General features: G+C 55.0%; 1 protein-coding gene across 1 annotated transcript; it reads right to left on the bottom strand.

Moving 5' to 3' along the window:
• Positions 1 to 450: 450 nt before the first annotated feature.
• Positions 451 to 25,636, bottom strand: CPA5 (carboxypeptidase A5). Its single transcript, XM_075557393.1, has 11 exons — positions 25,545 to 25,636; positions 24,295 to 24,376; positions 23,341 to 23,475; positions 10,544 to 10,642; positions 9,233 to 9,334; positions 6,429 to 6,530; positions 5,932 to 6,042; positions 5,447 to 5,537; positions 1,888 to 2,087; positions 1,055 to 1,139; positions 451 to 638 (listed from the first exon to the last, which is right to left on the bottom strand). Exons 1-11 carry the CDS (start codon positions 25,634 to 25,636, stop codon positions 451 to 453), a joined length of 1,287 nt encoding a protein of 428 aa, XP_075413508.1.
• Positions 25,637 to 25,977: the final 341 nt, after the last annotated feature.

The raw sequence follows: 25,977 nt of genomic DNA, 5'->3' as shown, positions 1-25,977 counted from the left end.
TCTCAAGACCAAAAGGACCCGGGAGAGCTCTCAGAAGATGTGGCCTGCAATCCAGCCCAGCAGGAGTGAGGAAGCAGGAGAAATGGAGGCTGCCTGTGTGTGCCCACCTCCCTGCTATGGAGCCTCCATGCCTTCAGCTGGACCCCTGTCCCCTCTGTGTCAGCCTGCCATGAAATGACCCCCAGGGACAGTGGGTGCACTGTCCTATCCCGGGGGCTGTCTCTCTGGGTAGGAGTTCCCTCTCTCTCTTGATGGCAAACCTGGGGGTGCAGTGACCTGTCCAGGCCTCTGCTCCCCTCCACCTGCACCCCACATACACATACAGCCAGCATAAAGGTGGAGAAGCCTTTCAAACTCATTTTTATTTTCTAAGGGGCTTGGGGGTGGGGCAGGGGATGTATACCTGGGCTTGGGGAGGAGCCCTCACCTTGGGACACCCTGCCCCAGCCCCTAGTAGGGGTGCTCCAGGGCATGCCCCATGATGGTAAGCACAGCCATCCACGTCTCCTGGGCAGTGGGGACAATCTGAGAGGCCGGCAGCAGGAAGCCGTAGTGCCCAGTGTCCCGGAGTTCAAAGCTGAAGGCGTACTTGATGCCACTGTCGTAGGCCCAGTCAACCGTGATCCCGCTGGCCACGTCTGGAAACAAGCAGGCCAATACATGTCCCCCCATGGGAAGACAGGCATGGCCACAGAGAACAGAAGCCTGCTGAGTGGGCTGTGGGCCCTGGGACCCTAACCCTACCCACCTCAGGCCACATCAAGAGCCAGGCCCACCTGCCCTCCTCAATGGAGGCCCCACCCATTCATTCACCACCCCATGTGAGAAGAAACTCCTAGGGGTATCAGACTTGGGGGTCTTAGCTGTTAGGCAGGTGTTAGATGCTGTTCACTAAAGCTGTAAAGGAATCACCTCCTGGGGTCCCCCTCATTCACCCAGGTACCCAGGTATAGGAGTCCACTCAGGCTCCGCCCGGCTAGGGGAGTCTGGTGGCATCTCAGCCTGACCCAGGTGAGTGGGAGGTCTGAAGTCTCCCAGGAGAAGGCTGACTCACAGAGGGTGGTGCTGATGCTGCCGTAGATGTACTCAACCCCATGGACCTCATACAGGGCCTTCACTGCGTCCTTGGCCAGAAGGAACTGCAGGGTTAGATGCAGACGGTGATATGCCAGGGTCTAAGGCAGCCTCCCATGCCACACCCTCACCAGCTGGGGAGAGATCCTCAAGTCGGGTGTCCAGGTGGCCCTCATGAGGAGGGAGCAGAGTGCCTATGGCTTTGGACTTGACCTCACAGGAGCCCAGCAAGCTCCTTCCACCCTCTTAAGAGTCTGCTTGATTTTGGCAGGGCCTTGGACTTTTCTATGATCTTGACCTTGAATCTGTCGTGGGTCTAGCCAACCAGTGGCTGTGGCATTGATTCTGATTCCTGGGACACCCCCACCCCAGGTATGCAGGATAGAACTGCTCCACCAGGCTTCATGGCCATGACCTTTGGACAGCAGATAGCCAGCCCCATGTTCCAAGGTGCCTCTGAGTGGGATTGAATCCCTGGCCTTTGAGCTCGGCCTCTCTCTCTCTGTCTCTGTCTCTGTCTCTCTGTCTGTCTCCTGAGGTCTGTTTTCAGCATGGTTCTCAACCTTCCTGATGCCGCAACCCTTTCATACAGTTCCTCATGTGGTGGTGACTCCCCAGCCATAAAACTATTTTCGTTGCTACTTCATAACTGTCATTTTGCTATTGTTATGAATCGGGGGACCCCTGTGAAAGGGTCCTTGGACCCCCAAAGGGGTTGCGACCCAAAGGTTGAGAAACACTGGTTTACAGCGTGAGCCGGAACTCTCTGCCGGGTGCGGATGTTCCTGGGCACACAGGTCTCCTTAATCTCACCAGCTCCTCTTGGTTGGAAACCGCCTCCAGTGTGTAGCCGTAAGGGTACATGAGCATCTGAGAGTAGCTGTGGATGGAGATCAGGACCTTGATCTTGCCATGTGTCGTGATGAACTTCACAATGGCAGCCACCTCTGGCTCTGACTGAGCAAAGGGTCCCCGGTAAGTCTCTGAGCAGGGGTTTTTGCTAGAGCCACTTCCTGGAAGTGAAATAGAACCCCGCCCCCCCCAGAGAGTTAGATTCCCCAGGTGCAGCCGAGACACCGAGGGCTCCCCAAACAGCCGCGTGTGCCTCTGCATTTCCCAGCCTCCCTTGCAGTCTGGCTGAGGTCATAGGGTCTGTTCTGACCCTTGAGAAGGGAAGCAGAGATGATGCCGTCTCACTTCGAGCCAGAAGCTGTCAAGGAAAACCAAACCAACCCTGGTGGCTTCAGTTCCCACACCCGGCGACCCACGCAGAGGGAACGGTTCCACCGGATTGGTTTGATGGCTGATTCGGGGGCAAGTAGGCCCCCAGGACTTTCTTCACAGACTTGAACCCCCCAAGCTTTTAGCAGCCAAGCATGTTGCCGACCGTCTGTCTGTGTGGCTGGATGTGGCAAACTTGGGAGCATGGGGGTTGGGGGGGTAGGGACAGGCGGATGGAAGCATCCTGAGGCCTTCCACCGTGGTTGGGAGAGAGCTGCTGTGGACAGCCACCTGCATTGTGCGAAGCCCATGTTGGGGGCCGGGGGGTGTTATGACAGCCAGAGGAGTCGCTGGGAGGCCCAAATAGTTAACGCCCAAAGCTCGGAGGTTCAAAACTACCCAAGGACCCCTGGAGAGGACGGGTTGGTGATGTCCTTTTGGAAAACCAGCCACCAGAAAAGCCCCCTGCGGGAGCCCCGCACTACCCTGATGCAGGTGGGACGGCATGAGTTGGGATGGGCTGGAGGCGACCCTTCCTCTGTTACTACAGCACTCTCTGGTCTAATACAGCAGGGGGCTGGCTCTTCCTGGAAGCAGCAACTCCACAGCTGCCCAGAGCTCCGCCGGGCCTCCTTCGGGGAACGCCTACTCATGGCTCCATCAGGGAGACACACGGGCCTCAGAAGGCCCATCCAGGAGAAAACAGGTCTCTCTCCCACCACGCTGGGCTGCTCCCCTCGGGACCCTGCCTAATTGCTGTGGGCATGGCTCGGCTTTGCTGCGAACAGAGAACTCAGACATCGTGTCTGCTTTAGCTCGGTCACCAAGGTGGCCCCAGGAACTCCATGGGCTAGGGATAGGGACCAAAGAGAGAACAGACCCCAGAATGGTACAAGGGCGGTCTCAGAGCCACACATGCCAGGGAGTCTTTGAAACTTCTTCCTGGGGCCTTGAGTGGGTCCCGTTTCTACTTTCTTTCCACAACTTTCATTTGACCCCTTCTCCTTTTCTACTCCCTCTTTCGTCCTGGGCTAAGGGCCGTATCGAGAGGACTGGGCTGGCCCGTGCTGAACCCGCCAAGGGTTGCGGGTTCACGCCATATTTGGAAAGAGTCAGTCCAGCTCTTCCCCTGTCTCCTCCTCTTTGAAGCAGCAGCACCCAAGCCTGGCCGAGTGGTCAAGGTCACCCAAGTCCAGAGCCACCTGAGAATACAAGAACCAGGACCTAACCACCTCCCGGGACAGCGGCTGTGGGGCAGAGAGTCACCAGGCTGACAGAGGCACTGGCTCCCCAAATCCGTCCTTCCCAAGCGTGCAAATGAGGGCACGCACAGGTGGGGGGACGGGGTGACCTACAGCTTACTCATTAGGCAGCAATTAAATTAAGGCGTTCATAAAACCATAAACAAAATCTTCGGCCTGAGTCATCGGCCTAGACACCTGCTATTTCTGGCCACGGGCAGTCCCGGAGGCAGCTCTGTCACCGGGGAGCAGGGAGGGTGCCACCCTGCTTGGAAGGGGCTGTGTCTGCCAGGAGCCAGCGGGTGAGAAGCAGGCCCATGGGTGGAGTGGGCCCAGCACACAGCTGCCCTGTTTGTTGTGTCTGCCGGGCGCTCACGCACCTGCTACACTTGATGAATGACAAATAGCAGCAGATGAGCCGCGAGGAGGCTGAGAGCAGCCCACGCTCCCCGAGCGGTTCCCCTGCCAACCAACGGCCAGGTGGCTTTGCCCAAATATGGAGAAACACTTGAGGCCATTAGTTCTGGTTTGAGCCGAGTAGAATAAACTAATCTTCTCAAGACCAAATGGGAATTGGTGGCCGCCTCTCTGCAGCTCCCAGCCCAGATCCTTGGGAGCCTGCCTGCTTCAGGAGGAGCTGCTAATGGATTCCATCGCTATTTATTTTTCCTTCTCTAAAAAATGTAATTTGGAGCAAGGGGAAATCTTCGGGAGGGCATGGTGAATTATTCAGCAGTAATCTTTGGGTACTGGCACTGGGGAGCTTGGCGTCTCCTCTGAGGTGCTTTTTGTTCATTCTCTCTGTACCCTCTGCCCCCTTCCCCAGCCCCACTGTGCACCTACTCCCCCACCCCCACCCCATCCCACCCCACCGCACCATGGAAAAGCCCATAAACATTCTTCTAAGTGTACATCCGTCTTTCTCCTGGCCAGTCTGCCTCAGGGGCTCTGGGCGCTCACTTTAGTCAGCCCTGGGGTCCACATGGGCACCCACGTAGGATAGGTGATCACCTGGAGGTAGCTGTGTTGCCTGACACAGCTGTCACCCGCACCGCCCCAGACCCTCCCGTGACTCCCACACTATGTGATTTTCAACCGCCGTGGGGCTGTGTTCAATGGAGACAGATCCTGATGCTCCACTGTCGTGTGGTTGCCACTTTGGGGAACCCAGGACTGTGTCCATGTGGTCACTGGACCATCTGGGTCCTCAGTCCTGGGCAGACCCAGCATTCCATGCAGTGAACACGCAGATTCCGAGCTTTCCCTGGGCCTTTGTGTTCCCATCTCCTTCCAGTGCCCCAGTGTGGTGAGAACTGCAGTCAAAGGACCATGAAGAAGCCCAGGAGGTAGCTTCTTCCTCATGCTGGGATCACACAGCCATGCAGACAGACACCAGCTCAGAGACTCCAAGCAAGGGCGCCAAAAAGATAAGCCAGGCAGTGTGAGTTCCTCTTGATGATATGGCTCCTTCTACATCTGATGGATTAATCTAGCTGTCCCCAGGGCAAATGGCAGGTCGTAGCTCTTGGGAATGAGTCCAGAGGCCTTTTAACTCCCACATAAGCTTGGGGCCACCATAAACTCTGGGTATCGATCAGCCAACAAGAGTCCCTGCCACTTCTCCAAGCCTTTCTCAGCCATAGTTAGGGTTCAACCTTGTGGTCCGCCCCTGTGTCTGGAGCTCCAGGCTCCCTGCCGGGCTTAGCATGAAAGGGCAGCATATGAATGCTCCCATGTCACCTCTCCCTGCATGGCACAGCCACTCCTAGCCGCAGGCTGGCCTGTCCCTGGCCAATGCCCACTCGACTCAGCTCAGCCCTGCCCCGGGATGCCAACTTATGAATCCATGTCATTGGACCCCCATGGGAGAACTGCCTAGGGCTGTCCCTGGGGCCAGCGGGTCCCCGTACCTCCAAACCCTGTCTTCCAGTTCCTGTTGAGATCGACACCGATGCAGAAGACGCCGGGTCTGAAGGACTTGTTCTTCCGCCACAGGCGGTTCTGAGAAAGCCCAGGGCAGAAGGCCTCCTTAACTGGGCCCGGCCCCGGTGGGCGCCTCTCCGGGAGGTCCTGGCCTACGGAGAGGGCTGGTGGGGCAGCAAGCACTAGAATGGGAGGAGCGCTCTAGGGGAGACCGGGCCAAGGCTGGAGATCAGCTACTTTGGGGGTGGTTTGGGGTCTGCAGTGAGTCAGGTTCTGGGTGGCGGGGAGAGGCCTTAGTGGAAGCTGTCATACGGGTTTCCCTAGGCAGCAGGAGGGAATGGACAATAAGCCCCAGCCTCTGGCCCTCAGGAGTGCTCTCAGGAAGGATCCCCTGAAGGTCCAGCCCCCAGCGCTGTGGCCTCAATAGCTTCCCCTCCCTCCCCCAAGGTCGGTCCTCCCTCGGTAGTCTCACCATGCTGTGTGTAAATGCAAACCCGTCGGGGTTGGTCACAATCTCCATGAAGATGTCCATGGCGTCCAGGACGGCTGTCAGGGTTTTGTCCTTGCCATATATACTGACAATCTGCACGAAAGGAGGGGCGGGTCCTGCTGCCACCTGGGAGGTACCGCAGGACAGCTGCACAGATGGGGCGTCCAGAAGGGGTGACACTAAGCTGTCAAGGACATCCTTCCTGTTGAGGCAAAGGCCTGGCCCCCCACCATGGAGATGGCCAGGGAGTCTGCTGTGGCCCGGACTCCGGGCAGCAGAACATCAGAGTAGCCGGGGCTATTCCAGAACCGGCAAGAAATGGACCGCCCCAATGCCGAAGGCGCCAACGGTTACTTCTCAGGGAGGGCCTGAAGCAGGTGAGGTGCGCCTTACTCTCCACACACACCCCCCAACCCTGTTTCCGACCCCCATCCTGGTGGCCACTCCCGGTGACCACTCGGCCGCAGGCCCCTGCTGACCTTCTTGGCAATCCAGATGCCAGCGGCGTGAGTAATCCACTCTCGGGAGTGGATCCCCGTGTCGATCCAGATGGCCGGCCGCTGAGAGCCTCCAGTGCTGAACTGGGAGAGAGAACCAGGCACCACCCGGGTTCACCAAGAAGGGTCCTGGAAGGATACCAGACCCTTGCCCCCCACCCCCACCCCGCCCCTCCGCCCAGCACCTCCACGCCCCAGGTAGGGGTTGCCATTGAGGGTGTGTGAGCGCAGATGCCTGGTGCGGCATGAAGGGGCGCCCGAGAGGATGCGGAGGAGATGGTGGTACCCTTGGGGAGCACAGCGACCCAGCCAGGAGCACGGAAGCCCCAGGCTGGAAAGCTTCATAGGCAAACACGCTCAGACGGCACGTGAACACAACGTCACGTGACCAGGCTCTTGCTAAAATGCAGGAGGAAGGGGACAGGAGCCTGCGGCTCTGCAGGGATGTCCCTGGGGCCCGCCCATGATGTCACCCAGTGTGGTTTTACCCACGGTGTCATGTCCACCCTCCTCCCTGGACTTCTCCTACACTAGACCACACCGAATCCTTAGCAATGCTTAGTATCCGTTTTAATCTAGAGGTTGTGATAAATCTAGGCGTAACACTGCTCCAACGGTCATTTTCAGACGGCACGACTATACAACAAGCTTGCTTTTGTAAGATCTTTCTCGGCTGAGTTAGGTCATTAGTCGCTGACCGGAAGCTTCACAAGGGTCTCTCCTTCTTTTCCGCTAATGACCGGTTCAAGCTCCGAAAAGAAAAAATTCTGGCTCAGACCATATGACAGATATGCACCATCACCAGGTTATGACAAAACCCAGTGACTAAGCAAATGTGGTGAAGAAAGCTGATGGTGCCCGGCTATCAAAAGAGATAGTGTCTGGGGTCTTAAAGGCTTGAAGGTGAACAAGCGGCCATCTAGCTCAGAAGCAATAAAGCCCACATGGAAGAACACACCAGCCAGCGCGATCACGAGGTGCCAAAGGGACCAGGTATAAGGCATCATGCAAAAAAAAAAGAAGATATATGTATGTATATATATATATATGTGTGTGTGTATGTATATATGTGTGTATATATATATATATATACCATATTGAATGAAGGGGGAAGTGCAGAGTGGAGACCCAAGGCCCAAGTGTTGGCCACTGGAGATCCCCTCATAGAGGGGTTTAGGAGAGGAGATGGGTCAGTCAGGGTGCGAGGTAGTACCGATGAAGAACACAGCTTTCCCCCAGATCCTGGATGCTTCCTCCCCCCAACTACCACGATCCGAATTCTACCTTGCAGGGCTGGATAGGGCAGAGGTTGTACACTGGTACATATGGGGGCTGGAGGCACAGGGAATCCAGGGTGGATGATACCTTCAGAACCAAGTGTGTGGGGGCGATGCTGGGAGACTGGAGGGTGAGTGGGTTGGAAAGGAGGAACTGATTACAAGGATCCGCATGTGACCTCCTCCCTGGGAGATGGACGTCAGAGAAGGGGGGGAAGGGAGACTCCGGATAGGGCAAGATATGACAAAATAACAATGTATAAATTACCAAGGGCACATGAGGGAGGGGGGAGCGGGGAGGGAGGAGGGAAAATAAAAAAAGAGGACCTGATGCAAGGGGCTTAAGTGGAGAGCAAATGCTTTGAGAATGATTGGGGCAAGGAATGTGCAGATGTGCTTTATACAATTGATGTATGTATATGTATGGATTGTGATAAGAGTTGTATGAGCCCCTAATAAAATGTTTTAAAAAAAACAAAAACCCAGTGACTATCAAGACAGCACGGGGAGGGCGGGAAGCAACAGTGCGGGCCGTCGCGTCTGCAGGCAAAGCCACGTGATTCAAAGCATCGTCGTCTCAGTAGAACGACGGCTCTGGCCGGCGGCGCACATTCAAGGGTTCACATAAACGCGGATGGAGTTGTTATTACCAGCTACCGGGATCTCGTTATGAAAACGAGCAAACTTCTGCTGAAGCATGGCACAAAAGCGTTAGAGACCTCCGTTTTGTTGTCTCTCTCTCTGAGTGTCCCCAGGCCCCGCATGCCCCTAGGGATGCCCCCAAAGCGCTGCATCTCAGATGAGCTCCCAAGTGATGGTGCCGACTCAGCCTGTGGACCAGATGTTGACGTGTGAGGATGATGCCTGGGGGGGGGGGGTTCCAGGGGGGAGTGAGATGAAATACCTCTCTTTCCTGGAAGCCGGTGTCAAGTCCAGCCTGCCTGCACCCCTGACTGTACCTTAAGGCACATGTCGAGAATCAGTTTTAAGTGGTAAGTACATGGGGTCCCACGTGTCCCTGTCCTGCCTCCTCTTGGCCAAGGGCTTGCCGAGCCTAATTTTCTCAAACTCTCCTTCCAAAGGGTCACTGGGAAGGGCAGGGCAGGACAGTCTGTCTGTGGAGCCGCCTGAACCAGACAACCTAGGTCATGTGGAAATGAGGCCCTAATCATCTCTCTTCCCATTTACCAGATGAAGCGACTGAGGCAACAGGAAGAAGGCTGACTCACCCATACTCAGACCCCACATCCTGGGTGACAATGCTTTCTGCAACTCCCTCTCCTTAGCCACCCTCCCACCTACTTCCTGACCAATATACCAGGTGCCTGTCCACGCCTACAAAGGTGGGGAGATCCCTGCAGCCCCAAAGCCAATGGGTCATCTTAGGACAGGGGTACACAATCCTCCCCGCAAAACCCAAATTCCCTCTCACCCCCAGTCACTACTGCCACGAGTTCACCTTAGAACAGTGACTGTGGGGCAGTGGACACATTCACACCATGCCTTTACCTTCAGGACAAGGATGGACCGGTTTTCAAAGCTGTAGCCAATCTGGATTTTGGAGACAATATCTGAATGCTCTGTTACAAAGCTATCGATCCAGCTGTATATCTGAAAGGAGTGAATTAGTTACCACACCAGCAGCTCTGTAGAGAGAGAGAGAGGTGAACCCCAGGACTTCTCGGGGTGTCCTCTTCGCCTCGGCTCCCTCTCGCCATTGCTTCCCTGCCTCCCTTGAAGGGTGCAAAAGATCCCACCCCAGATCAAGAATACAAACACCGAGGATGCCCTCTAGGGCTGAGGACCCTAAGTGGTGACCAGCTTAGAGTTCCAGGTTTCTCACCTCTGTGCAGAGCTAGGCCTTTGCCTGAGAGAAGCAGCATATCCTGCACCTGCTCCAATCCCCAGGCCTGTCTGTGTGGTCCTCTCCCTCCTGCCTCCTTTCTCTTGGACCATTCAATCCAGTCAATTGATCTTGAAGACCCAGGGATGGTGTTTGGGTCTTACTGCCCTTTTTAGATCCCGAGGCCCTTAAAGTCAGGGTCCCAGTGCCATTTATCTTTGGCCTCAGTCAGCAGTGACTGGCATCATTCACTCATTCACTTGCTCTTTTCAGTAGCAAATGTCGAAGAGACATTTTCCTCTATCACAGCCTTGTGAAGTGACAGTGGTCATGACAGAGTGGACAAGATGGCTTCTGTCATGCCCCTTGCATGTGAAGCGGAGCCTGTGCCTTGTGGTCCTTTCTCCGGGGGCCACCGCTGTGCCCGCCTTGCAGAGTCTCCTTTGTCACATGAGTCAACCCTCTCCTGCCAGCCCCAGCCAGCTGTTGCCAAGCTGAGCCATGTGTCCCCATGAAGTCAACTCTGTTTTCTGCACACATGGCTCTCTGATGTGCCTGGCTTCCTGTCCTTTCCGCCCTCCAGAATCCACAGCTGAGCCACTGAACACAGGGCTGATTGTGGAGATGCCAGGGCCTCTCAGGCCCCAGCCAGAGGGGTGGACATGAAGGCAGCCGCTTGCTTGTTCTGTTCAGGCCAGCAGCAGGTCACTAACTCCATGTTTCACCACAGAGTTCTTACTCAGGTCCCGAGCACTGACCTGGTCCCGTCCTTCCCTATGACTCTAGTTTCTCTGTCTGAATCCTGGGCTCTGGCTACCTAACGGATACCTACCTCCTAGCTAGGTCTGCTCTCCCTTCCTCAAGTGTCCGCTCACAGTCTCCCATTGAGATTGCCCTGAGAGTCCTACATGAATCTCTGCCCGAGTTGGAAGACCCCAATGGGCAACAGAGCCTCGAACTTGACCGTGCCTTCCTACCTCCTCCAGCGTGTGGTAAGAGGAGTAACTGAAGCTACTGGTGCTGCGCTCCAGCCGGCGGGACTTTGCCATCGCTTCTCTCTCCTCATCCAACAGCACCTGGGGGGCAGGACCACAAATGGGGAAGGGAGGGAGGGCCCATCAGAGCACATCACACCTCTTCTAGACCCTGTCGGTGCCCAACGGCAGCATCAGCCCAGGAGAGGGGCCACCACGCCATGCGCGTGGACCATGCGGGAGGAGCTGTGGGTGGGTTGGAGACGCTTCTCCTTGGCGTAATCCCTGCTGCGGTTCTCCACACGCACTCAGGGCAAGGTGTTCAGAGAGCAGGCTTCTGAGGTGGCCTCTGCCCCTGCTAAGCCGGGAACCTTGACTTTCGCCAAGGTTGAAAATCTAGACAGCCGTGCTTTGCCCACCTCCTAGAGTACATACATCTTTAATGGAGGACACAAGCATTTTGGAAAAGGTGCACCTTACTGCCAACATCGCTTATATTCTGTCTGGGTACTCCATTGAGTCAAGGTCTAAGTTGACCTACATATACCGACAGAAACTGGACTGAGCAGAGGGCTCCCTAATTCCCTATATCAACTTTATTCCTTAGAAGTAGCCCCCACAGGTGGTGCCTCGGCTGCTTGGAGAGCCAAGTATGGACAAAACCGGTCCAGACCAGTATTTTATGTTTGGCATTTTAAAATGTAGGCTGGTTGGTTGGCTTTGAATGTTAATCCCATGCTGTGTTTCAGTAAGAATAACGGGTTCTGTATCTGTGTCTCCAGTCAGACAGTGCGTAGCACACGTTCACTTCCAGTTGCACACACTGAAAGAAAAAGGTTGAGAGAGCCAAGAAAAGGGCAGGAGCACGGGATGTGGGGGTGGGCGAAGGGGCCGAGGGAGAAGAAACAAAGAATTGAAGACCCACCCAGGCTGGTCCATACCTCCCTCAATGCCAACCTGCTTCAGAGGGACAGTAAAAGCAGCCAGGAACAAGCGGCCATGATGGTGCCCAAGCATTGTTAGTGGGCCAAGAGCCTTTGACTCACTGTGTCAACTGCGGATCGTGCTCACAGGGGCCTGCCCATTGACTACAGAAAGGCAGGATGGTGCCACTGGGGTAACCATCCACTACTTGGACCTCCCCCGTCACCCTGGCTCTTATCTCCCCACTTGGGTCTCAGTGAGATGGGAGGGCATCTCTTACCCAAGTTCCATACCCATCCAGGGCCCATGGCAGTCAGGATGCCACACTGACCACCCAACACAAAAAGGGGCCCTCTGCCACAGGACGATGGTGGGGGAGTGGGGATCTCAGCCCACAGCTAAGACGTGTTTGCAGCTCTGGGTCACAAGCAACTCCTGACCAGATCCTGCCAGGACCTTTTAGTCACCCCTTGATGCTCATTGCCGTGTTGAACAGATGGGAACTCTTTCCACCTGAGAGATGTGGCAGCTCAGAGAGGCAACGCGATGCCACAGCAAGGCTAACAAATGGTAGAGGTGGGTGAGAACCCCAGCAGCTAGTTGCTAGCTTACCATCCCTTCAGGCTGGCTGTCAGATGTAAAGGCCATCAGGAATAATAGCTACATCTACCTGTGCATTTCATCTTGCTTCCTTTGGACAACACCGTCAGGAAAGACCAGAGGATAAAAGGAAGAAGAAGAAGACCATGTTTGGTAGAGAGTGGGCGCACATAGGGAAGGGCTTCATGAGAGGGATTGACCCCAGATCTCCCACCATGGGCTTGGAGAGAGCAGGGACAGCGAGGATGGTATAAGGGGGAACAGTGTTCCACCCTATGACACCAGAAGACAGCGGTCTGTCCAGATAGGTACACACACACACACACACACACACACACGCAAAACACCAACAGTCGAAAAGTCGAACGCACGATCCTTGTCGTTCGAATGTTTCCTTAAATAATAAAAGAACATGCATCGTTGGACCCAGGGAAAACTGCCTCTAAAATGTGAAAGCAAAACAAAAAGCGCCCAAATGCTAGCGAAGCCTGGTAGGACTGTGATGTTTTTGAGCCAGTGTTAGGTTTTCTTCACTTTGTTTTTACATTCTTCCACTACTTCAATAAGTAAGAACTTCCAAAATGAAAAAAAAAAAAAACCCAAGTCAAACAAACACACACACCCCAAAGCCCTTCTGGTTAAACAGAAGCCACACCGGGGAGTTTTCAACTACCAGGGCTGGAAGGGAGGCCCTGCCACTGGCTCCGGGTAAGCCATCCCCTGGACGACACCTGACGACCTAGTGGCTGGATCACCAGGCTCATGCCCACAGGTTTAGAAGTGAGCTTGGAAACAGGTACTTGGGCTCATTCTTATTTCTGAGAGCTGGCTACTCTCGAGACCACTGTAGCTAGCTGAGTTGCCTGGGCCGGGATACCCAGGCTTGACCAGGGCCAGGCGTGCCATCCGGCTGGAGAGTGCTGGCCTCGAGAACTGGCAGCAGCCCACCCTGGGTGGCTCGAACAAAAGGAATTTGTTTTTCTTTTCCAAGGAAATTGGCCAAGATCGCTACAGCCTTCCATGACTGATGTGCGCCTGTCACTGTGGGACAGCTGGGTGCTACCAGCTGCCCTGCCCAGGAACAGGTGGCCCCAGAGCAGGTGGCCCAGGAGCAGGTGGCCCAGGAGCAGGTGGCCCAGGAACAGGTGAGCCAGAGCGCACCCCGAGTCGGTCCCAGGCTACAGCCCCGCTGGAATGAGGTTGGAAGGGCTGGGCATCTAATTTCCTAGGGATCGGTAGATGGTGAGAGTCCAGGTGGGGTAGTGGGTTATGCACATGTTGGGCTGCTAACCGCAAGGCCAGCTGTTTGAATCCACCAGCCTCTCCAAGGAGGAAGATGAGGCTGTCTTTTCCCATAAAGCTGTATCGCCTCAGAGGCACTAAAGGCCAGCTAGACTCTGTCCTACGGAGTTGATGTGAGTTGGCAGTGTGTTTGGTTCTCCTTGGATGTTGCTGTGGTTGTTCAGTGCCATGGAGTCGGTTCTGACCCACGGCGACCCTATGAACAACAGAACCCAACATGGCCTTCTCCTGTGCCATCCTCACAACTGTTTCCACATCTGAGCCCATGGTGACAGCCACTGGGTCAGCCCATCTCATTGAGGACCGTCCTCTCTGTCACTGCCCCTCTACTTTAACAAGCACGATGTCCTTCTGCAGGGACTGGTCTCTCCTGACACATGTCTAACATCCTTGCCTCTAAGGCACCTTCTGGCTGGGCCTTTTCATGAATAGGCAGTGCCAGATGGCTAGTCGATGGGCTGCTAATGGTTGGAGGTCCTGATTCATCCACAGGATCTTGGAAGGACAATGTGGCGACCTACTTCTGAAAGTCAGCCACTGCAAACTCTCTAGAGCCGCTCAGGTCACTTTTAAAACAAACCCAAATACGTCCCCACGTTTGAAAACCTCAGCCTGGTTTGGCTTAATTGGTAAAGACGGTCTGCCTTGAGCATTATAATTTTTTTAAAAAAATCAAACGATAGTTGATCCACAGCCAATGCTCACGGGAGTCGCAGTGAAGAGATCAAACAACATATTGCGTTGGGTAAACTGGAGCACCAGTGAGCAAGGATGTCACTTTAAGGACTAAGGTGCGCCTGACCACGGTGTGGTATCTTCACAGGCCTCGTATGTGTGTGAGTGTTCGAAGTGGAAGAAGGAAGAAGAGTCGATGTACTTGAATCGTGGTGCTGGCAAAGCGGACTGACCGTACCCAGGACTGCCAGCAATGAAAAACAGAAACAGCTCCCTGCCTTTGAGCCAGCAGAGGCTCCGAGTGACCCTCTAGGACAGGATAGGACTGCCCCTGTGGGGTTTCCGAGACTGTAACCCTTTACGGGAGTCAAAACCTCCGTTTTCTCCCTCAGAGCAGATCTCGGGTTTGAACTGCCGACACTGTGGCTCTCAGTTCAAGGCATAACCACTATGCCACCAGGGCTCGTTTGCACCACTGAAAGAACGCACAGATCTGCCTTGGAAGAAGTCCAGTCAGAATGCTCCTTAGAGGCAGGAGATGGTGAGACTTTGTCTCACATGCTTTGGACATGTTGTCTGGAGAGACCAGTCCCCGGAGAAGGACATTGTGCTTGGTGAAGTAGAAGGTCATCGAAAAGGAGGAAGGTCCTCAAGAAGATGGATGGACTCATTGGCAGCCACAACAAGCTCAACTGTAAGGAATACTGGGAAGATGATGTGGGACGGGGAGGTGTTTCCTTCTGTAGCGTGGCTGTGAGTCAGAATCGGCACGGTGGCATCTGACAGTCACAGACACTGCACCGGATCAAAGTGACAGCAGCAACTTGGAAGATGAGACGGGAACCCAGCGTGAGGTAGGCAGGGAGCTGGTCAGTGATGAACGAGCCCTTGGTCACGGAGGGTGAGGATGGAAGGACATCTTGAAGAACTGTGAATGGTGCACGTAGAAATGGTTGAACTGGTAACATGTTTCACAGGGTATCTTCTCAACCACAACAAAACCAACCACAAAACAAATGACTCAAGAAGGGGTGAGAAAGACCAGAAGCCGAGGGCGACCAGCTGCTGAAGAAGCTGCCGTGAGCTGGAGTCAAATCCTGGGCGCTTGGGTTGGGGTGGAGGATCCGAGGTGGTGGGTGAAACAAGAGAGCAGAGAGAAGACAGGAGAGCAGACCAGAAGAGGCAGTTCTTCTCCCACAGCCCTCCCGGTCCCGGCCTGCCCACGGAGGCCGGCTCACAGGAGGCCCAGCTGAGTGGCGCACAACATCGAGAGGTAAATAGGTGAGCGCCAAGCTGCAAACAACTTCCCCAACAGCCTCACATCTGCGTGAGATGCCACGGCTGCCGGTCACAAATGAGGGTCCCTGCACACTCCTTACAGCCCGCTCCACCCAGGCCTGAAAACCCCACTGAGGGCTGCTCCCTTCACAGGGCCCAGGGAAGTGGAAGGAAGAGCTAAGGAATTCAGTCTGGCTTCCTCCAGAATGTCTAATTACAGCCCTGTGGGACTTCTGAGGCAGGAGAAAAGAGCCTCAGAAGTGAGCCATTTGTCTCCCCGGAAGTGTGGCCCGAGTGTGAATTCATTTATGACCTGGGGAAGTCCATGGGACAGGTGGCCGGGACGAGGGTTGGGAAGATGAGACTGCAGCAGTGAACAGCAGGATGAGGTGGGCAGGAGAGGGGCACAAGACCTCGGAAGGCTGCATGGAGGCCTGGAGGAGCCTGCCCTCTCAGCAGGTGAGCCAACATCCAGGTGAAATGGACGGCTAGTGGGAGACATGGAGCTGAATGAGCTCTGGGTCCGGGAGCGAGGGGCACCCCACCTGGTTCATCCCTGGTCTCTTCCTCCACAACTAGCCTGCCCAGCAGCAAGGACCTGACTTTGGTCACTGCAGACCACACCTGCATGGGGAATGACTACAGATCTGATGCTATTGGAGTGGACCCCTCCCCACGCGGTACACCCGAGGCTAAGATTGAACCTCGGAACTTACTGCCATGGAGTTGATTGTGACTTTCTAGGGCACGGTAGAACTTGCCCCGGTGGGTTTCCAAGACGGTAACCATTGATGAGAGTAGAAAGCCTCATCTTTCTTCCGTGGGGCACCGGTGATTCCAAGCTGCTGACCTTGTGGTTAGCAACCCAACGAGTAGCCGAGCCTCAGAAAGCAGAGCTAAAGTGCCACACCCAAGCATGCCCAGAGGAGACAGCTGGCACGGACACCAAGGGGGCTGGTTCTGGAACCAGACGGTCTCAGATCAACTCCAGAGTCTGCCATGTGTGTGGGAAAATGACCAACTCCTCCGGCCCACACTCTCCCCATTATGAAATGGATGTCAAGTTATATCGACAGGGCCTGTGTGCAATAGCCTGGACAATAGTCAATGGAAGTACTGAGGGTGACAGTGACCGTAACGAGGCAACAGTAACCCTGGGGTGACTCCACTGCTGTGAGATGAATCAGTCATGACAAGGCATGGCCAGGCACCCCGGGCTCCTTCAGAGGGGGTATGGCACCCATAGTGCTGTGGAGTTAGCCTGTCCCTCCCTTCACTAATGGTCGCATGGGTGAGTCAGCCAGCACCTGGCCTCACCTGCTCCAGTGAAGGGTCTGATCATCCCTGTGTCCCTGACCCTGGATGCAGCCAAACTCCTTCCCCGGCACTCCTCCCAACCTGCCCCACGCTTACCAACACCATGGCCGATCCTAAAACCCTGCTGCTCAGCGAACAAGTACTTACTGAGCGCATACTGCGTGCTGGGCAGCCTGCCCCTTGGGCCTCCACTCGAGTGGGGACACAGACAGTCAGTAGCACCGTGGAGGAGAAGGCCACGTGTGCCCAGGAGAAAAGGGGAAATGCTTCTGGGGGCGCAGGGGGAAGAGGGGACAATTGCAGGTACACAGATGTCTGCAGAAACAGCAGCACCCAGGCCGCCGGTGTCCGCTGCCGTGGGGTCAACTCCAACCCAGGGAGACCTGGGTGGTCAGAGCAGAATGGTTCCCCCAGGGGTTTCTCTGGAGGTGGCTTGCCAGGCCTTTCTTCCTGGTCTGTCATCATCTGGGGGCTCTGCTGAAACCTTTTCAGCAGTAGAGCAACATGCCGGCCTACACTGAAGGGTGAGGCAGCTGCGTGGGAGGTGCACTGGTCGGGACTGGACCCCAGTCTCCCTCAGGGAAGGCGAGAATTCCCCCTGAACCACCACCACTGCCTGAGCATCAGGAGGTAGAAGGCATTGGACACCGGGATCCTGGGTGAGGGTATAGAGGAGGTTTCCAAGAAGGAGTTCAGAAACAGAAAGTCTTCGGCCAGGAGAGTGGGGGTGGGGACCAGGAGGGGTAGGAAAAGCCAGGAAGGGGTGGCATCCCGGAACCGATTGAGGAGCTACATGGGGCCCCTCTGTGGGGAACACATCTTGATGTGACCACCGTGGAGGAGAGGGCCAGGACTGGAGTGTGTGGTGGACGCTCCAGGAGTCCTGCTATCTGAGGAACAAGGCAAACGAGGGCACTTGGAGGAGGGGCCGGCTCCAGGAGAGGTGCTTAAGATGAGAGAAAGAACCAGCTATTTGTATGCTGATGGACCTGGCCTGGTAATGAGGGAGAATTGGTGAAGCAATATTTACCCTAAATTGTGTTTTTCTCTAAATGGTCAGAGCATGGGTGATTTCTGTTTTCTTCTCAGAGCTTTCTCCAAATTATCTAGCATGAATATTTATTAATTTTGTAATCAGAAAAAAGCCATTAAAATCCACAGAGCTGGTTGCTCAAGTGAAGCTTCCTCATGGTGACTCATCCCAGGGGGAGGGAAAAAAAAAACCAACCTGAAGGGCTGAAAAGAACGGGGAGGTGAAGAAAAATTAAATGCAAATCATGCTCTTTTGGAATCAGATTATTTCTTGCCTGGCCCACTGCAATTTCCTCACCGCCCTGGAGCCTGCCAGTCTCTGCTGGGCCCTGTCCCCACCTCCGCGCTGTCACGACACAGACACACACGCCGGCATCTGAGGGACATCTCTTCTATGCAAATGTGCTCATGTCACCGCCCACGCATGGCTGGCCTTGGTGCCAGGGTAAAACGCTAACCCCTTTGTGTGATGGAAGAAGCCCTTTGTGAGCCAGTAAGTAGGCCCCTGCTTGCAATCAGCCTTCAGCAGCCCTCCTGGCCCGATGTACCTTAATTACAACCTCCTCCAACTCGAGAGAAGACTGGCAGTCGCTGGGCTACAGAGCCTCTTGAATCCGCTCCCATAGCAACCTGCCCGCCCAGCGTGGAGCGCTCGGTTGGTCGTCACCGTAGGCTCAGATTAACTCCTCCGATCCCCCCACCCCCGGGTGCTCCAACCACCTAGGTACGGGGCCAGGTTTGCTATCTTCATAGTTCTGAGTGAAATGCTCAGGCCGACCTCCGGAAGGCCGGGGACGTGAACCGGCCAGCTGTGAACCCACCAAAGGAAGATGTGGCAGCCTGCTTGCCCATACAGGCTTGGATCCCCTAGGAAACAGTTCTCTGTCTTTCTGAGGGTCAGGGCCGCAAGGGGTCGGAATCCGCTCAAAGGCAGCACCATGTTGTCTGGTTGGCCCATGCCTGGTGCGCAGGGGCTGCCTCTCGATGGGTTGGAGAAAGTGAGGAACTTCGTCTAGGTCAGAGCCTCCTCAGATCTCAGTCAGGGAGCCCTCCCTTCCTCCCAAATTGCCCCTCCAGCTGACCAACGTGAAAACCAGCTTTCTGGGTGGTCAGGAGCCGCCTAGTACAGCAGACAGACATCTCCTTTCTGTGAGCCCAGTGAGTATCTACGAGAATTAAGTCCTCACCATGTAGTAGTTCCATCATCTGTCAGGTTATTCCTACTCCGGTAGCTCGCATGTCACGGAATGCTGGAAGCTGCATCTGTCACTGGCATTTCCAATCCCACCAAGATCACCAGTGGTGGACAGGTATCACTGGTGGTTCCACATGAAGACAGACTGGGGGGCTACTTCTCCAAACTAACCACCAAAAAGCCTATTTATCCCAAAAGAACGTGGTCCATGAGAGCACAAGTGTCTTACTTAGTCCAGGTGGACCAGAGGAACAAATTCATAGACTCTCATAAGTGTGTAAGAGAGAACTTTATGGCAAAGAGTAATTGTATATTAAGAAAACATCACAGCCCAGTCCAATTCAAGTTCATAAATCCGATATTAGCCCAGATGACCAATGCCAGTCTATACATTCCTCTTCAGACTTACCCAACACATGCAATGACGTCAAATGCAGGAAGATCACAGTCCAGAGAGTGGAAAGTCTTATGGATCCAGTGGCAGTGGAAGCATCTCAGCACTGGCCTGGGTCTCCACGTGGCTGCTCCAGCTCCAGGGCTCTGGCTCCATCGGCGTGCCTCCCTGTGGCTTGTCAACAGGAATGTCTCCCAGGGAGAGATAGTACCTGGCCTCCAGTGAGCTATTTATCTCTGCCGCGCCTCCAAATGAGGTCATCAAGCTGCGACCTGATTGACAGGCTACACTCCACCCCTTCCTCAAGTTGACAGGAGATGACGGAACTGCCATAACGTGATTCGAAGGAGCTCAGCACACACACAGGCTGGAACGTACTGGGCTGTGAAGCTGGCTTAGGGGCGGGCCACGTTTCATTTCATCACGAGCCAGAGTAGACACTATGTCGACTGAGAACAACAAGGACTGGGCTACAGAGATGGGTCAGGGGGTTGATCCCGACCTTGAGGGGCCGAGGGGGTTGCAGGAGACAAAGAGCCACCTACTCGCAAGCCTTTCTCTGGACCCTCATCCTGGACCTTCGGGCAGGTGAATCACCGTAGCAGTGGTGTGTTGAGAGTCTGCCTTCCAGGAGACACTGTGGCAAGCACTGGTGCTGGGACCTTCTCCGAGACCAAGGTGAAGCCGGTACACACAGCAATAACTAATACAAGGGGCCTTCCAAAAGTTCATGGGCAAAGGGAATTCGAATAGAAAACTAAGACCTACAAGCTTTATTTCTCAACACAGACTCCATCCAAGTCAAGACGCTCATCTCAGTGGTGAGGTTACCCGTTTAGTCCATTCCTCAAGAACTGCGGGGACTGGGAATTGAGGCATGTCAATGTGGCCTTTTTACGTTATTCATTGAAGAAATATGGGTGCCCTTCTTTGGGGTTAGGAAGCAGGAGTCAGAAGGAGCCAAATTAGGGCGATGAGGAGGATGCATGCTTAATTATTTCCCACAGACATTCTGGCAAAACTGTCCTTATTTGACGAGAGGACCACGTGGTAGAGAAAGACTGGACAGTGCAGCTTTCCCGGTGCTTTTCCAGCTAAAGCCGAGACTTCCGCAGGACACGCTCCCAACAAGCAGATGTTATCATTGTTTGGCCTTCCCAAAAGGTGACAAGTAAAATGCCTGAGTGTCCCCCCAAAAAAGTGTCATCGTGACCTTTGCTCTCGATAGGTCTGCTTTTGCCTTGAATGGACCTCTTCCACCTCTTGGCGGCCACTGACTTGAACGGGCTTTGTCTTCAGGGTGATGAGTCCAGTTACAGTCCTTCCAAGAAATGCTTCAGCATCTCGATCCTATTTGCTGAACATTTCCATCGAGAGCGCTGCTCTTGTGTTCAGCTGATCTGGGTTCTACTTTAATTTTTCAGTCGGAATTGTGGGCGCGGAACCAGTTGAGGTGTCTATAGAATGCTGGCATTTGTTTCTGCTGCTGCTCATCAGTCCTCTTCACTTAAGGCAGGAACAAGATGAATTTAACTTTTTTCCCTTTCAAATCGGTGTAGGCTTCCTCTTCAATACCATCTTGTCCCTTTTTGAAAAAATAAGTTATCGATGTGTAAACTTCTGGTTTCTCTGGCTACACTGCTGGTTTCTCCGGAACCAGGTCCCATAAAGTTTTCATAAATGATTTCTCCAGTCATCTACCCAAGCTTCACCATAAACTTGATGTTCTTGCTTCAATTTTAGCAGAATTCACAGGGGCTCTTTTCAGACTTCTGTCTCACATCTTATTCTTCTTGGTTCAAACATGTTATAACCGGTGAGTATGCACTTATTTGGGGGCAAGAGTGTTTTTTGAAATCCATACTTAGTTGGGTGTTTATTTTCTCCCATAACACCCAATGTCCATAAACTTTTTGCATGCCTGATGCCTGCTCTTGGCCCCCTTTGATAGCACCTCTGAGCCCCCCCCCCCTTCTTGGATACTTCCCAACCTCCTGACACATCAGCCCTGGGGACTCTAAGCCAGGTTCCCACTGAGCCCAATTCTGAACTCCAAAATGACAATGTGAGCTTGAGCCATTGCAGGCAGAGCAAGTGATAGGTGCCTGGCTGTTGGGGTTGAGCGCCCAGGGCATTTGACCGAGACGGAGGGCAAGGTTATACTGAAGGACACAGGGTGGGCTGAGGGGAAGACAGTCCACCAGCTCCTGACGAGCCCGGGGGGAGGGGGAGAACCTGAAGGGTGTCTTTGGAGTCTTTTCAGAGGTGTGGGAAAGCAGCAGTCAGTGTTCTGAAGACTACGGTGTCTGTTTGCCCAACACCCTGGGTTCCCAAGAAGCAGGGCAATGCCAGCTTCAACTCGGGCCTGGGCTCCACATGCGAAGAAACCTTGTAGCTTTTGATGTGGGGGACTTGCTGGTCTGTGAATATTTCCCCAGTGGTGTGTTGGAGAGGGAGACTGGATTAGAGAAACACCCTAGAGCTCTACATATGGCTTGGGAACCAGATGTGCCTGGCGGGAGGGGCAGGTGCTGCCTGGGACAGCAGGAGAGCCATTGAAGGCGTTGATCCCCTTGGCATGTGGTGTCAAGTGTGGGAGCCCTGGAGACTCTGTGTTCCCACACTCAGGGTTCTGGAAGAGACTAGATCCTGCACATGTTTGGGAGGGACTCTATGCAGGTACACAGCTGTCCATGGCCTCTGCAGAGGGGCGCAGGGCCCCAGGAGGGAGGCCCATGACTGCTGTGGGGAGGGGGCCATGGCAGCAGGCCCCCTATCATAGCTCTGGCCATGTCCTCAGAGACAGAGCAGCTGAAAAAGCACTTCCAGTTGGTCAGGAAGGAGAAGCAAGGTGTTAGGTTGAGTAAGGATGGGGAGGCGGGGTCTGTCAGGATAAAGGCTCCCTGGGCCCCTTCTCCCCAGCCAAGTCCTAGCGGGGGGGGGGGGGGGGTGGAATAGGAGGTTATTTTTCTTGGAACTAGAGCATGCTGGAAAGGATGCAGTGGAAGGAACCCACCAGGGCTCCCATCCAGCTCCCATCACTCTCCCAGCGCCTCTTGGAGTGGGGAGTGGGGATGCTGCCTGGGCTTGGATGACAGAGGCACAGGGGGACAGTGAGGACAGCACAGGAGTTGCCTCCCCACAGTACTGGGAACCCAAGCCCAACTGATGGTGTTGAGCCAACGCCAACTCCTAGTGAGCACCCCCCACACCACCCCCCGACCACCAGCACCACTCATTACGATTTCCAAGGCTGTAACCTTTAAGAATATTATGGAAGTCACATAATCTGTTGTCAGTTTACGACTTAAGCATGAAGGGGTGGAGTTTGGCCTGTCAGTCAGGTCGCAGCTTGATGACCTCATTTAGAGGCGCTAAGACGATGAATAGCTCGCTGAAGGTGGGGCACATGCTCATTCCCTGCGAGACATGCTTGTTGACAAGACACATGGAGCTATGCCAGAGTCCTGGAGCTGAAGAAGCCACATGGAGACCCCTGCCAACACTGAGATGCTTCTGTCATCCCTGGATCCACAAGACTTTCCACCCACTGGTCTGTGATCTTCCTGCATTCGGCGTCATTGCATGTGTTGCAGGAATCTGAAGAGGAATTTACAGACTGGTATCGGACTTATGGACTCCATCTGGACTGGGCGGGGATGTGTTCTCAATATTCAATCGCTCTTTTCTATAAAGCTCTTTCTTATGCACACGTGAATGCCTATGAATTTGCTTATATAGTCTACTTGGACTAGCACAGACGTAAATCACCACATCTTTCCCCCGGAGCAGCTGGCGGGTTCAAACTGCTGACCTCTGGGTTAGCTGCTGAGCACTTCACCAGTGGACCACCAGCACACCTTTGCTTGGGGACAGGCCTGAGTGGAGATTTAGTTCCTCACTCTCTCCATCTCCTCCCTTGTCGTCAGCTACAAGTGCTCCTTCCGAAGGCCTTCGTGGCCACCAGGAGCTCGGCCCTTGGGTGGGGGGAGTTCCCTGAGGAGCTTGGGGCTCTAGCCCTTCCAAGGCCTAGGGGTTCCTCCGTGTTGGGAAGCAGAGACGCCTGGCCCCAAGAAGACCCACCTGGATGTCCTTGATCATGACGCTGTAGGCAAGGCCGTGAGAGTCCAGGTACTCCTTGACGTCACTCAGCTCAGAGAAAGGCACTCTCATGTCCACAGGGAGGCTGGGCCTGGCGGGTCCTCGCCAGAAGTCCACCTTGGTGGGAAAGAAAGAAAATAGGCACATTTACATGTGTCCCGGAGGGCCCCTGATAGCCAGCCTGTCCCCTTCTCTTATGCAGCTAGGGGGACCCTGAGGAAGAGCAGATAGATCGGGGCTAAAACCCCATCTTGAAATCATTGGGTTACTTTCCCTCCTTTCATACACCGCAGTCTCCTAGGACCCAGAAGCCCCAAGCAGTTCCTGAAGGTGAATCCATACAACCCCTAAGACATTAAAATGGACCCGAAGCCTGGTTGGAGAGGTGTGGGGGGTGACGAAGGACCTGGGTGCCCATGCATCTGAGAGTAAACTCGAGGAAAGTATCATAAGGGGCAATGAGTCCTTGGTGACAGGGACACTCGGTGGTGGCATTGAGCCCTGTCTGGTCATGTGAACAGCCCTCAAATAAAACCCTTCTCTTATAATGGTGGGAACTTTCAGAGGACAGGTGTGGACACAAGTGTCCAGGCTGAGAGGGACAAACACAAACACAGTACCGCTTTGTCATCTAAGCCATCCCAACTGGGAAACAGCCGCTCAGTCTTCCCAGGGACAGGGCTTCCTGCCCCAGACATAGACACCTCCAAGTGGCCTGGGGCAATGCCAGCTCTGGCTCCCCGACCCCACCCCCAAGACAGAAGGGAAAATGGAGAGCCTTAAGCCTCCCAGAAGACCAGCCTTCTTCAGAGCCGCCACTCCCAGCCTTGTCTCGAGGGGGAATCTGTGGTGCTCCACAGTGGAGCTGCCATCACTGACAGAAGCAGGGAGAGGGAAGGCTATGGGGCTGTGGCCCCAGGTCTCGGGAGTCCTCACCTTCTGCGGCTTCAAGTGCTCCAGGCTCCTGAGGAGTGAAAGCTGGCCCTCATCTCGGGCCAGGACTCGAAGGACTTGATCTCTGGAGAGAGACGGGGAGGGCAGGGAGCCCAGGCAGGCTGTGTGGCTTGGGGAAGGCAGAGCGGAGAAGAGACTACGCTGAAAAGGCAGGAGGAGCCCAAGCAGGAGGGAATGGAGTCGGGGAGGGGGGTGGGGACAGGTGGGGAGGCACACAAGTCCTTCTGTCTGAGGCCCCTAAAGCCAGACCGCTGAGAGGCCGAAGTGAAACCTGCCAAAACTCCTGACAAGTCTAGATCCCAGACAGGGAGAGCAGGGTGGGAGGCGGATTACCCAGAGGACGCATGTTGGGGAGCAAGGAAGCAACTCTGGGGGTATCTGGGAGTCAGTGGTGACTCTTTGTAACAAGGCCCCTGTTGTTCAAACCCACAGCCCCGCTGCCTTCTCCCAAGAGCTTCAAGGGGTTGGTGAGAGATGAGGTGCCCTCACCCCACCTGGCAAGAGAAGCTGAGCTCCTTGGCACCTCGCAGGCAACCCCGAGGCTCTCTGGCTCTGAGACCTGGGTGGTGGGTGACTGCCTCCCTTAGCCCGTCTTCTCCACAACAGAGAATCTGCCTCAGGGTCCTTGGATGCCAGAGAAGCCCCTCCCTTAGAGCTCCTACTGGGGAAGCTTAGCACAGATGCTTCAGTCCAGGGGGGTGCAAATGATTAACATACCTGGCTGTTATCCGAAAATTTGGGGGTGGGGGGGAGTTCAAGTCCAACCAGAGATGCCTCAGAAGACAGGCCTATAGATCCCCTTCTAAAAATCCTACTTCCCCCAACACTGCCATTGCTAACCCTGGAGCACACCTGGGCCCGGCCCTGCCCTGCCTGGTGTTGCCACAGCAAACTGGGTTTAGCTCCTACAAGGTTCTGCTCCATGTGAGGGGACTTGTCTCGGTAGCAGAAAGCATTTCCAACTTCTTTAAGAAGCAGAGAAACAGTGCGGGTGGATTTGGACGGGGTGGAGTAGAGGGTGGGGGGGGGGTGTCCTAGAGCCCAGGAAGCTTCTGAGCAGAAGCCCAGGAAGACGGCTGCACCTCAGAGAGGGAGGTTGTGGGGTCCAGGGGACGCAGGATGGGCCTCGAACTCCTGGCTCCCATTGCCTGGACACAGAGACCACGGGAGCAGCAGTCAGCTCAACCTGGAGGCCCACTAGTCCCCCTTCCACCCGCCTGCCCGCCACTCACCCTGTGAAGTTCATTTGGCCAAACGCTGCCGCCAGGACACAGCTGTAGAGCAAGAGCATCCGCCTGTCCACGGGGGGCCACCAGTGGCCCATCCCTCCTCTGGGGCCACCCCGTCTGCTTCCTGCTGTGGGGTGTCACAAGGCCTCCGTGGGTGCAAGCATGGCCCAGGCCTCCGGACAGCACAGCACCTAAAGGCCGGCAGGCCGGCCTGAGAGGGGATGTGAGAGGCCTGCCCAGAGGAATGGGCCCTGGGAGAGCTGGGCCCACCCTTCCCCACCCCAGAGACAATCTCCTGGGCAGGGGAGAGGGAGGAGGAGAAGAAGAAGAAGCGGGGGTCCCTCGTATGCGCGTGGAGCCCTCTGCCTCCAGAAAAAGTCTAGGGGAGCTAGGGAGCTGGGGAAACAGCTGGGCCATCTCTTTGCACAAGTGGAGA

This window comes from Tenrec ecaudatus, chromosome 9 (genome assembly GCF_050624435.1).
Source record: "Tenrec ecaudatus isolate mTenEca1 chromosome 9, mTenEca1.hap1, whole genome shotgun sequence".
In the NCBI taxonomy this organism is placed as follows: Eukaryota; Metazoa; Chordata; class Mammalia; order Afrosoricida; family Tenrecidae; genus Tenrec; species Tenrec ecaudatus.
This window is presented reverse-complemented; position numbering and strand designations above follow the sequence as displayed.

What these genes read in the sequence shown, in the direction of transcription:
- CPA5 (XM_075557393.1), bottom strand. Translation starts at nt 25,636, where the DNA reads ATGGGCCACTGGTGGCCCCCCGTGGACAGGCGGATGCTCTTGCTCTAC. An exon ending in TTTCCAACCAAGAGGAGCTG is followed by an intron (nt 1,140 to 1,887) that starts GTGAGATTAAGG and finishes CTAACCCTGCAG; the next exon opens with TTCCTTCTGGCCAAGGACGC. An exon ending in CAGCATCAGCACCACCCTCT is followed by an intron (nt 639 to 1,054) that starts GTGAGTCAGCCT and finishes GCTTGTTTCCAG; the next exon opens with ACGTGGCCAGCGGGATCACG.